This window comes from Chroicocephalus ridibundus, chromosome 4 (assembly GCF_963924245.1).
Source record: "Chroicocephalus ridibundus chromosome 4, bChrRid1.1, whole genome shotgun sequence".
In the NCBI taxonomy this organism is placed as follows: domain Eukaryota; kingdom Metazoa; phylum Chordata; class Aves; order Charadriiformes; family Laridae; genus Chroicocephalus; species Chroicocephalus ridibundus.
In genome coordinates, this window is record NC_086287.1 from 39,940,007 (window position 1) to 39,953,167 (window position 13,161).

The 13,161-nt window shown below is 36.8% G+C and overlaps 1 protein-coding gene across 24 annotated transcripts in view; it reads left to right on the forward strand.

Moving 5' to 3' along the window:
* GPHN (gephyrin) overlaps positions 1-13,161 on the forward strand; it is a 301,374-nt gene that overhangs the window by 209,421 nt on the left and 78,792 nt on the right. For 19 of the 24 annotated variants that reach the window (XM_063331823.1, XM_063331826.1, XM_063331825.1 and 16 more), the window contains one exon: positions 12,342-12,398. The exons of the other annotated variants lie outside the window; for them this stretch is intronic. In XM_063331823.1, coding sequence (XP_063187893.1) covers positions 12,342-12,398 — 57 coding nt within the window. The remainder of the gene's footprint in view (positions 1-12,341; positions 12,399-13,161) is intronic. 24 annotated transcript variants of the gene reach the window in all.

Here is a 13,161-nt window from a genome sequence, read left to right on the forward strand (position 1 = left end):
AGAAACTGCATGAAGTGCTGTGAACTAAATGAACTACTGATTTGTATGCCATCAACATGTTTTTCTTGTATCCCTTCTGCTCTGTTTTCTGGTGCTTCCACATCTATACATTTCCATTTTTTCTCTACCACTCTTAATATATCTGTTATTCAAGGAGTATTCTTATGCAGAAGTATATATTAGCTTGCTATTGAAGCAAGCTACTTGCATGTCACATCCTGATATCATATCATGCTTCTACAGATACGCAGTATAATAATGTCCCATTTCATGTGCACATGCAACCCAAAGTGCTGTAAAAAGTGGTGGTAGTCTAGCAGCAGCAAGCAGATATTTGTTTACAGGAACCAAAACTGAAATTTTGACCAGGAAAGCTATTTTAAGGCATGCACGTTCCTGTGATTAAGGTATCATCTGCAGTAAAAGTTCACTGGTTCCATCACAGAAGTAGGTAGCGTCTACCTTATGCAAGATGTGAGAGAGAAGCAAGAATCTAAAGCATGGACATTGCTGTTCTCATGGATGATGTAAATATGGAATTGCTTTCAAGTTGTAGGTTCTTTAACGAGTGTACTAGTAGTCCCTGAGTCCAGTTTCACCTTTGAAAAGGTTTTTAGGAAATAAGGGAGTTAAAACTAAAAGGAACCTCCTGGTTCTTTGAATCTTACCTCCTATTTCAGGCAATATCTAATACTATATAATGTTGTAATATGTAATACCATCTAAGACTGGCAAACTAAAATTAGTTTTCCCTTCTGCACGGCTGTCTCCAGCCTTGTTTTAGAACCTCACTATCTCATTGGTCAGTCTGCACTCAGTTGCCTTTGTGCCACTGTTGGCCTTTTAACTTAAATAAGGCAAATCTTTTCTTGATTATGTATTCATTCCTCATACAGACTTATAAAGGGGAGGCATCAAAACTTTCAGATTTCATTTTTATGGATTAACAAAGTCAAGCACCTTCATTTTCATCCTTGTAAAAAAGACTCCTGCAGAAATCTTTTTCTGTATTTGTTAAAGATTTCACCTTCCTTGCAGTGATCAAAACTGTGTATCTACTTGTATGAGATTTTACTGGTGCTTTGTACAATGGATTTATAATCTTTTTTTCCAACTGTTAAGTGCTTGTCTATGTAGCAAAGATGCTTGTTTGTTCAGAAGTTTGTGTTAAATTTCACTCAATTTCTTTTACAGCAGTCTTCAATGTTATTAAATACCTGGTGATGAGATTACTTCAATAATTCTGTAATGATGATGCCTCCCATATTTACCTGAGAGCACCTTTAACTTTTGTGTCAAAATCATCATTGAAAATACTATCTGTGGTCAGTTTCTACATCACTCATCTGCAAGCTACATTTATAACTTCTCTTCCACCTGTTCCTCTTTCAGCAAAGCGTATTGTTACCTTGAACTAGCAATTTCCTTGCCCTCCCAACAATTCTATTTTTTACTATTTTTTATGTGTCCTGCCTGTCTATTTATAAAAGCAGTTGCCTCATCAAAAGTAATACAGTTTTATAATAATCCTTATTGATTACTATTGATTCCTATTCTGTGTATTACTAACCTTAACCAAAATTCAGGCAAGGAATTATTTTTCATTGCCTAGTTTACAATTGATATCTTCCCAACCTCAAAGGATAGCATTTCTACTTTCTCTTTTTCTGTTTGTATGTTTAAGGAATATTTTACTCCTTGTTTTAAATTCCTTTAAATTCATTTTGTACTTAATGGTTTCTAGCTGAGACACAATACTATCTTTTACTTTCATGGCTCCCAGGCTCTCTGTCTAGACCTAGTAGCCTTCTTGGCATGGTTTTTTGTTCTTCTCCACTCAAGAAAACAGAGGCAAAGTATTTCAAGAATTTATTTTGGCTGTCTGTCAAAGTATCTTCAGTTAGAATGGTAATTTTGCAAAAGGCTGATGAAAGGTGGTCTCCCTTGGTAGATAAAACTGTTGTCTGTTGATACAGAAAAGTGTATTTTTCAAGATCAGTCTTATTTGGATTGAGTACCTGGTCACATTGGATTTATTGCATCCATATTAAAATACTTCTCATTTGAGAGCAAGTCTATCTTCATTTAGTCAAGCAATTAGGCAATTTCATTATAGTATGAAACTATGAAGTCATTCTTGATCTGATGTGATAAAAAAAACAACTATCCAGGAAGTTAGTTATTTATCTAAAAAATAGATCGAGCCTGAATGCAAGGCTCATATAGATCATTTACTCTAGAATGCCTGTGTGTGTTGTCAGCTGGCTTTACATGGATCTTATAAGATACCTTTTACAAGACATACATGACATAGATCTTATCTCAATTTTGACAATTTTTTGTAATACCTCTTTTACATCAAAGTCTTGTTTCTGGTATCTTTTTTTGCCCGAGCAGATAGGCTTTCTCTTTTACAAAAAGCTGGTTCTCAGAATCATGTTACCCTTGCATTTATAGGTCAGCACAGCAATGTGCCAAATACGAATATAGTCATTCATCTATTTGTCTTTCCAAGAAAGAAAAGACAAGACATTGTCGTTTAGCACTTAGCCTGAGCAATTGCTATCAGAATTTGAGTTTAATTCCTTAAGTAGATTCTTACATCATAGTGATTACCCAAATTCTTAAACCGTAGGTACTTTTAGCAAGTATTTCCCCCAAAGGTTTTGAGAAAAAGTTACAAGATGCTTTAGCATTCTTCTGCCAAGTTCACATGCATTATTTTCTGGCTGGAAAAGGAGAACATTCATCCTACTTAGTATGTGGCCTAATGCTCTCACTTATACCTATTGATGTGTGTAATCCTCATTCTGTGCCTCTCTATTCCTCAGGATGATTTAAAAAAAAAAAAATCTGTTCATATGTGTGTATGCATAATCTTTGATCACAGCTGAGCCTAGGTGCCGTGCCACCATACCAGAGGAGTATGTGTGCACTCTATCAATGCTGCTTTACTTGCCTTTTTGGTGTAGTTCTACTCCATCTGTTCTAAGTGCAATAAATGACAGTTTAGAGTACCTCAAATGAACAGTAGCCATTAAGCAATGAGAGGAGGTAACCCCTATAGCCAATTTATCCAAAAAGGTTGGAAAACATTATTATAATCCTTACCATACCAAGTCCATTCCATTAAACAGTCCTGTTTGTCACAATCACTAAACATGAACAAACAGTACTAAGAGATGAGAAAACAAAGGTGATGAAAAAGATAATGGTTTTTAAAATAAAAAAAAAAACAGTTGTCAATCTTCTGTCTAGCCTTCTCATAAACAACCATTCTAAATTTGTTAATACAGTTAATCCTTTTAAATTCAACTTCTTTGTCTGCTTACCCCCTAATTACCTTCTTTCTCACAAGGTATGTTAGAATCCCTTTATTTTGTAACTAATGTAAGATTTAGGTGTTAATAATATTAATTTTTTCTACATTTCTGTCTTTGTAAAATTAATTAACTGTAGCAGCACAAATCATGACAAAATTCTGATGACATGTTAAAATCTGACTTCAAAATTGTGTGACCATGAAGATATTATGCCATTTGCCTCAAGACTAGGTGTTAGAATATGTTCAGACAATTAAAAATAATGACAATGATTCAAATGAATCCCCATATTTATTACACTCAAAATTTATCTTTAATGTCTGAAATGACTTGCCTCTGTTTTGCTTACCAGTTTCATTTTAAAAGACAGAATACATATTATCTCTTTAAAAGGAGCATTTATGAATAAGGTAGAATTTGATTTCTTCAGTTAGGCTTCAACAGTATATTTGCTTGTTTGAAAGGAAAGGAAGTGCCTATTTATCTATTTCTGATCACTTACACAGTAGCATTGCATATTCTTGGACAAGAATTTCTGTAGGCATTTATTGATATTTACATTTACTGAAACCTGCATACATTTCAGTAAAGAGCATTTTATTTAAACTAGCAATAGTGGTGACTGTGGAAATGTATTTATGGGGAAAATCTGTAACAAATTAGGGATCCTTAAGGTGAGAAATTCAAAGCGCTTGCATTTGGAACATATTTCTCTGCAATGAGTATGTTGGAAACTGGGCCTCCCACTTGAATGCCCTACAGTAGAAATCATCCCATAAAAACCAGTAACAAGTTTGGCAAGATTTCAAGCCAGCTGTTGGCAATCCCTCTTTCAAATTTCCACCATTCGTTACAGCTTTTTTTCTTTTAAAAGTAGTTTTCAAAATGTGAGGAACGCCTTTGAGCAAGGAGTTCTATGCATTGGCGTGGTGGTTCTTTGCAACACTTTTGCTAGCTTTATGAAGTTCACGGGCAGCCTTCTTGGACAATGATTTCATTCAACAGCACCATCAGTGTGGACAAAGATTGACCTTGGCCACGTCCCAGATTATTGTTAGTAACTAGCCACTTAAAGGTCATATTGTTTTAAGCTTCTGCTGAGTGAATTGAATCTTGGGTCTTTCCACCTTATCTTCATCTTCTGAGGTTATCATCTGACTGCTGTAGTTATATATTACCTATAACTTGAATGGATACACCGTTTCCCACCCTAACTGACCCTTCCACTTCTTTTTCACAGTTGAACTCTTCAGGATGCATAGATGTGAGGAAATACATGTGACAAGAAGCTTTACACAGATTTTCCAAACACAGCCCTGCCTAGGCGAAAGGATAAACTACAGGATATTACAAATATTTGAGAACAAATCTTAAATGCACTTGTCCTCAAAGACATTTACTCTTCCCTTTACAGTCCCACTGCCCCATCTGTTTTCAGAAAGATGGGATCTTCCTTGTTACCCTGAGCCCTGATGCAAATATCTCTCCCTTAACTTTGCTGCTAGAAGTGCTCAAAGAGAGCAAATCTCTTAGCTGGTTTTCTTTATAACCTACCTGTCCCACCATCAGGTCACTTCTAACTAACTTCATTGATGCGACAGCTTTCCCTGTGACCATCAAGGTGTCTTTGATAGGAGCTAGCTTAATGTCTAAAAATGTTTAAAGAACACTCTCCTTTACTGAAACATGAACAGCCCTATATATGCTGCAGCTTTTAGAACTTCAGTTCAGCTGAGGACAACAAGGCAAAAGAGCAGCACATTCAGAACTGAATTGTCAGTTTGGGAAAGGTATATACAAAAAATTGAAAACTTCACCGCCTAGGACTTACCACGTTTTTATTTTTTCCTTAAATATGAACTTCTTTCCTGCTTCCCAAGACAGATTTCTGATACATGCAGCAGGTGTTTGGTTTTTTAAAAGCTCTACCAGGAGCATGAGGTACAAATTCTGCTTTCCTTTCTGAGGAAAGCCAGAGAATAAATGAGGCTGCAGGCCTAGGTGGGTAGCAAAATATGCCAGCAGCCAGTGAAAAAATGTTCATAGTGGGACTGAAATGAGAGGATGGAAAGTATTGAATTGAGGAGAAATTGGATTCAAAGGTTGAGTGCTAGAAGTCTGGTACAGAGCAAAGCAGTATTTGTGGCTCTTGAGTGATGAGGCTTCAGGGCTTAGAGTGTCTCATGGTTTAACCCCAGCTGGCAGCCAGGACCACGCAGCCACTCGTGCAGTTGTCCCCCTTTCTCCCCCACAAAAGGGTAGGGAGAAGAGGGAGAAAAGGAGGCGAAAGGAAAGGAAAAAAGGAAAAAACCCTCATGGGTGGAGATAAATACAGTTTAATACAACAATAACAGAAAAAGGAAAATGACAATAATAATAATAATAATAATGGTAAAATAATACACAAGATAAAGTAGTACAACACAAGTCACTCTCACCACCTGGTGAATTGGTTGCCCAGTCTGTCCCAAGCAGTGACCGTGGATTCCCACGCCCCGGCCAACCCCCATTTCTATACTGAGCATGACATCTATGCTACGGAATATTACAATGGCTATTCCATTGTTCTGTCTATGCCGCTTCTCAGCTTCTATGGGAAGCTGAAAAAAGACCTTGAATAGTATAAACATCACCTAACAACAACTGAAACAATATGCATTTTTGACATTCCTTTCATACCAAATCTGAAACACAGCAACCACTAGAAAGAAAATTAACTCTATCCCAGCTGAAACCAGGACAGAGTGGTTTGGAGAAGAGTAGGAAGTAGCTTGGAGGCAGAAGACAGTGAAAGCTTTATTAGGAAAGGAAGGGCTGGGAGAAGGGTAGCTTTGTGTGGGTAAAAGGGTTTGGGGAACTTCAACTATGTGACAGGAGAGTTGTGCAACTGAAAGCTCTGGGACAGGCTGGGTCTGGAAACCCTACTGTAAAGCTTGGACCCTATATGTTTGTGCATACATGTCCCGTATATAATAAAGTGAAGCATAAAGTATTTGAATTTATTCTTAATCAGTTTACTTGGAGCAGTCTGGTCTCGGTAGCATACAGCTCTATGCAGGCTAATTAAACCTTCTCATCACCAGCATTCTTTACAATCAGTACGAGCCCTTTCTGTGACTTCCATCCCATCCCTGTTGGGCTGGGCGTGCCTGTGCCAAGAGCAGCCATTTGATTTCGTTACTCATCATTTATAATCTCTTCATGTTTTGGGCAGCATAAAGCCTGTGTATTTTGTTAACTGTATAGTGAAAGTAAGGACCCAACTCTCATATGCCCAGAGCTCCAGTTCAAATGAGATTTAGGACATGAAGTCACTAAGAATAACGGTATTGGTATAATATGTAATGTTTGTGTTTATTGTAGTCTGGTTTGCCCTGGCTGTGCATTTTACCTACCAGCTTTTAGACTTGATTTCTGACCATTAAATTTTACTGAAGCCAACAGATATTTTTAAAGAACTAGTCTGCCACATGTTGGTGTAAAATAACCAGTGTGTACAAACTCTGCTGTAATGTACATGGTTACATTATCTTTGTCATTATGTGTGTTAACAGAACATTGATATGGTGATGATATTAATGTACTAAACTCCAAAACTGCAAGAAAATTGCATTACTTTCTACCACTGATTGGTCAACCTGCACTGTGTTTATTCCCTCATCTGCACATGGAACAGTGTGAGTAGTATTGCCCACTTTAAAAAAATAATTTAAAAAATTAAATTAAAAAAATGGGTAGCGTGAACAAAATATATGATGGTATGATAATGGTGTTTTATTTGCATTCATTTGCATTCACGTACATTATGCTTTTGTAGGTTTACCATTTTCAAGAAGTGCAGCAACCCTAATAAAGCATTCATGCCATGCTGCAGTATAATGCATAGGCATGAATATGTTTATTGGTTGAGAATGTATGTCTTTGTTACAGGAGCTTGTATTCCCTTTGTTTGAAAATATTCCTCATGTGTTTAGGAAGCCCCATCTAATTGGTGTTTGTCTGGCCTAAAACTCCAGAAGTAAAAATACTTTCAAGTGCAAGTCTATTTTTCATGCATGAACATAGAAGTTATACGTAATACATTTTTTAACTTAAAAGAAATTGATTTGCCGCAATATTAAAAATGTATTAAGCTCTCTGTTTGCAGTAGAAACTGTTCACTTGATGTAGAGCATTGTTCTTATTAGAGAAAAGAATTGTAGTTGGATTTCAGATTTCTGTATCAGAATTTTCCACTGTTGATCAGGCAAGTAAGGGTTGTAAAAAATACCACCTGTATCAGTATTTTACTATATAATATTTGGGTGTTGGCAGTCACAGTCCCCAGTGTCAAATTTGTTGACAAGCAGTATGTAATTGCTTCACTAATTGAAATTGCTTCTTGCCAGCCACGGAATATTTACAGTTTATTCCTTTATTCTGGATGTCACTGTCCTTCGCTTATCTCCAGTTTGTTTTATACTGTGAGCTTCAATAAACATTGGTAAAGGTCAGAAAAAACACTTTCCATCTTCATAGTGTTTAACCTCCTTTGGATTCACTTCTCTTATGTGATCTGGCATATATATAAAGTTTTTTGTTCCTGGCCAACTGATGTAAAATCATTGCCAGTTGGGTTATACTCAGCAACAAACTAAAACCACCAGTGTGCTATCAAAAGTATTTATCATACCAAATCCAAAACATAGCACGACACCAGCTGCTTGCAAAAAAAGTTAACTCCATCCCAGCTGAAACCATGTGAAAAGGGAAGGAGTTTAAGATGGATGGTGCTAAGTATATGAGGCTATTTTTCCTGCAGTGGGTCTCTTCCTTTAAAGAAATCCAACTGAAGCCAGAATCTCAGATCAGCCAGTTGTTTGGAGCTGTTCTTTCTTTATGGTAACTGCTGGTTTATATATATTTAAGGTTAGGCCTTTTACATTCTTTTTTCTGGAGTAAAATCAGGGATGAAGATAAACAGATACGTTTCTTACGGGCCCTGTTGGAAGGTAGAGGAATAGTAATGAAACCACATGCAAGACTTCTGCTTAGAAAACATTAAGTGTCTGTTCCTCAGTACCCAAGCCTTTCATTCATCTTCTAACAAGTCCATTAAGCATATTTGAGCACTCCTTATTGCTCACTGTTTGGTTGTGGTTTCCTTGCTTCCTAAGTTTTCTTCCACTGGCTTCCTATTTCATTGTACTCCCATTGTAACTCCACCTTGTTCTTCAGATATCAGGATAGGAACACCTGGCTGGTGTGGCTAATCTTTAGCTTTTAACTCCTACTGTTATTCCCTTGTGAATAAGAAAGGGATATAAATATAATGCATTTGTCTTAACTGTCAGTGCATTTGTACCCTGCCAGTTTCCTGGAATGTTCCCTACACGGCACCCTTCTTGCTTCATTACATTGAATATCTTCATTCTCCTCCTTCAGAATGTTCCAAAACTCTCAGGTCTCTCAGGTAATACTTTGCCAGTAACTACTTAGTGGTGCCCCTGCCTCATCTCTTAATCCACTCATTCAGCTTGTGTTGTGGTATTAAAAAAAGTCATAAAACCTGAGGCACAAAGTTTTTTTTCAATTTCACTGTTCAGGCTCTTTTTATTAGTCCTGTGTTTTGCTTAGAAGGAAGTATTGTTTTAATTTTAAAAATGAAAAATCAAAGAACTCGTTTATAGATCACACAAGTGACTAATGGGGATAGATATATACAAACTCTTGATTAGAATACTTATATGCACATCCTTCATTCTAATCTTTTCTACCTACAAGTGTTCATCTTATGATGGGGTTCTTGTGTCTAGCTGACTTTCTGAAAAACAAGGAGTGTATAATCCATGCCATTTTCTGAAATGCTAGTTTATCAGGCAACTTCTAGAACATTGTGCAGGAGTTGACCAGAGAGATATAAGGATATACCTGAATTCATTTCTGTGGCATTTGCCTTGAAAAAAAATGTTTTTTTTAAATTCCTGATATCCCTTGCCTTCTTGATAATACCATATTTAATTCCCAGAAGGGATGTAGTATAGTTTATGCAATACTTGTATCATTCTGATTCATCGCTTGAGAAGCATCCAAGTTGCGTTCTGCAAGGTTCCTCTAGAAATCATGTATATTAACTATGCTATGGATGTAAAACAAGAGTTGACCTTAGGTTATCTCCTTGTAATTTATATTTTCAAGCATTTATAATTTTATTGCTTGCAATGTATGCATTGCATATGTATTCCTCTATATAATCTGAAGAATGAAAGAGTAAATAATGTCAGCTATATGCACCTCCAATCTCATTTCTGACTGAATCCTAAACCGTCAGCACAACTTGAGCAGCCACAATACCCACATTGGTACGTAATAGAAGAAAAAATTTTTCCTTGAAGGGGGATGCATATTGCTGTCACAACTTTTCCCCAAGTGTCTGTGGTATGTAGCATTTTTCTTAATGTCCTAGTTCCATGTCATTATGTGAGATTATCAGCATTTATTTTTTCTTATTTCTCATTTTTTAAAACAAAATTGAATATATTATTTTTGAAAAAAGTTTCAAATTAGTAACATGAATTGGGGTTCTGCTTGATTATGTCTTATTGCCTGGGACTGGTTATATCTCAACCAGCGTATTGGGCCAAGTATCTTTGCTCTAACTCATTTTGTTTTCTTTTCAAATAGGAATCCTTTTTCCCTCTTCAGGCTTCTTTTTCTTTTTTTTTTTTTTTTTATGAGGAAAAATATAGCAACTGGGTTAAAACTGCATATATTTTAATTGAATCTGTCTTCTAAAGGAGACATATTTTATTTCATAATGACAGTTTTCTCTTGGTCAGTATACTAGAATTGCTTGGAGATTTGCTTGGTGTCGCATCAAAATAGTAATGTGGGTGTTTCACTTGAGAGTTCAAAACAGATACTATTTTAATGCCATAAGACCAGGGAAGGAAAGCAACAGTTTGCATAAATGTTTCCAGTGTATTTTGCTAGTGGACATCCTATTAGAACTAAATCATAGAATCATAGAATCATTTAGGTTGGAAAAGACCCTTGGGATCATCGAGTCCAACCATCATCTCCACTCTACAAAGTTCTCCCCTACACCATATCCCTTAACACCACATCTAAATGACTCTTAAACACATTCAGGGATGGTGACTCCACCACCTCCCTGGGCAGCCTATTCCAGTGTCTGACCACTCTTTCTGTGAAGAATTTTTTCCTAATGTCCAGCCTAAACCTACCCTGCTGCAGTTTGAAGCCATTCCCTCTTGTTCTATCACTAATTACCTGTGAGAAGAGACCAGCACCAACCTCTCTACAATGTCCTTTCAAGTAGTTGTAGAGAGTGATGAGGTCTCCCCTCAGCCTCCTCTTCCTCAAACTAAACAGTCCCAGCTCCTTCAGTCGCTCCTCATAAGATTTATTCTCCAGGCCCTTCACCAGCTTCGTTGCCCTCCTCTGCACTCACTCCAGCACCTCAATATCTCTCTCATACTGAGGTGCCCAGAACTGGACACAATACTCAAGGTGTGGCCTCACCAGTGCTGAGTACAGGGGGACAATCACCTCCCTCCTTCTGCTGGTCACACTATTTCTAATACAAGCCAGGATGCCATTGGCCCTCTTGGCCACCTGGGCACACTGCTGGCTCATCTTCAGCCACATGTCAATTAGAACCCCCAGGTCCTTTTCTGCCAGGCAGCTCTCCAGCCACACTTCCCCAAGCCTGTAGCGATGCATGGGGTTGTTGTGGCCCAAGTGCAGGACCTGGCACTTGGCCTTGTTGAAGCATATATTTAGATAAATATATTTAGATAAATATTTAGATTTTTAATATATTGCTTGGTTGCATTACTTTCTTGAGAACCTAGTACAAGTAAAAAAAACATTCAGTTGACTGTGTTTTGAATATTAATTTGTCTATTTTCCATGGGTCAGGTAAAAACAAACAGTGGCAATCTAACTTGTACTTTTGCGAGTGTGCTCCAGAGAACATAAACCATAGTTGAATTTCCATGGTTCATTAAGTCTTTGGCTTCCTTGCTGAGATTTCTTTAAAAAAAAAAGACAGTTAATATGTGGTTTGAAAGGGTTCATCTGGGTTGTGTGGGACTTTGTTTTACACAACCTGTGAAACAACCATCAGATAATAAAAACTTTCAATTCAGTCTTGACTCAAACTAGAATGATATCCCTAAAATCATTTTTATTGTGTTGTTCCTCTCTACTTCCAATGGTATGACACAAGTTTAATTTATCAGTAAAAGAGGTTTATTTACTGGATTCAGCAATTCTGAAAAGAATTTTTCCTATAAATGAATGCTTTATTTTACGTACTTCTAACAGTATGAAGCCTTTTGAGCAGCTACCTCATTTGTTTCTTCCATCCTCTGCATCATCTAGGAAAAAAACATATATAATAAAGGAAAAGTAATCAGGTAGGAGATGTTGGGGGAGAGGTTATATACGTGGTATATTTAAAATAAAAATCTAATGTTGGTCTGGCATTAAAATTTTCTGGTTGGGCAGCATAATTTTTAACTGGGAATCTTGATAGCAGTGGCTAAAATCTCTAGGCCTGGGTCCATAGGAATCTATATTGCATTCTGTCACGTATCAATCACGATACTTGCCAGGCCTGATCGTCCCAGTTATAGCATGCTATGATCATATGATTTGTAGAAGGTATAGGGTGTTTGTTTCTTCAGTTAGAGTTTTAGGACTTCATTGTTCTTCATATCCAAATCAGATAAGTAACTTGTATTCTTTAAGAAATGTTAGTGAATTCAGCATGCAACATATGTGCCAGATTGGTAATATATTGAAATAAAAATGATCAACAAAGCAAGTTTAAAATGCCATGATAAAGCATCATTTATTCCAGAAATTAGAGTCTGTGTCTTTGTCCTCTAGAGGTGTCTCAGAGAGTCAAATTGATGTCTTGCATGTACTGCTAACTGATTGTGTGGAAATTTTTTTAAGTTCACTTTTTCTTTATCTTCTGTCTTTTTTACCCATCTTCCCCCATTGTAGCAAATTAGACGGCCGGATGAAAGCAAAGGAGTTGCTAGTAGAGTTGGATCCCTCAAAGTAAATATGTTTCTAACATTTATTTTGCAAGTTTTCTTCTATAGCCTACACTTGTCCTGTTAAAGGGGGAGGTGAGGGGTGGGAGGGAAGGGGCTTTTCCATTTCTCACCATCCCATCATTTTTATTTTAGTATTCTTATTGCTGTTGGGTCACATTTTGTTTGTTTCTGTGCTACACATAGAACAACCTACTGAAGGCAGGCTGCTGGTTAGTTAGCTTTGAAGTCACCACAAATAAGAGATAGTAACAACTTTTTTGAAGTGCCTGTAAATTGGTGATCATGATTAAACCACTTCTCTGATCTATGTTTTTTTGTTGTCTTTTAACTGCCTGTTACATGGAGAAGTGACTTACTCATCTTCAGACTACTGCTTCTCGTCTTGAAACATAATTAAATTTTTATAGCGCTTACACTTTTTGCATTTAATTCTGCAAAAGACATTACAAAAGAGTTGAATATTTCACATATATCTAGCCTTTAAATCAGAAAAAATCAGAGTAAATAAAGAGGAAATGAGAGAGAGATTCATGTGAGGCTAATAAGAATGGAGCCACTGTTTTAGTAATCATTAGTCCCTTCTGCCTTTTTTACGTTTGTACAAACATACTAAAATGTTTAGAGCACTTAACGGAACAGGCAGATGTCTAAATCAGTACCCACATGCATAGTGTTGCACTCTAATAAGTGGTTTAAAACACAGGATGTAATCTATACCAAGATGCTGATCATGTGCAGTCCAGGCCATTCTGTTAAGGTTTCAC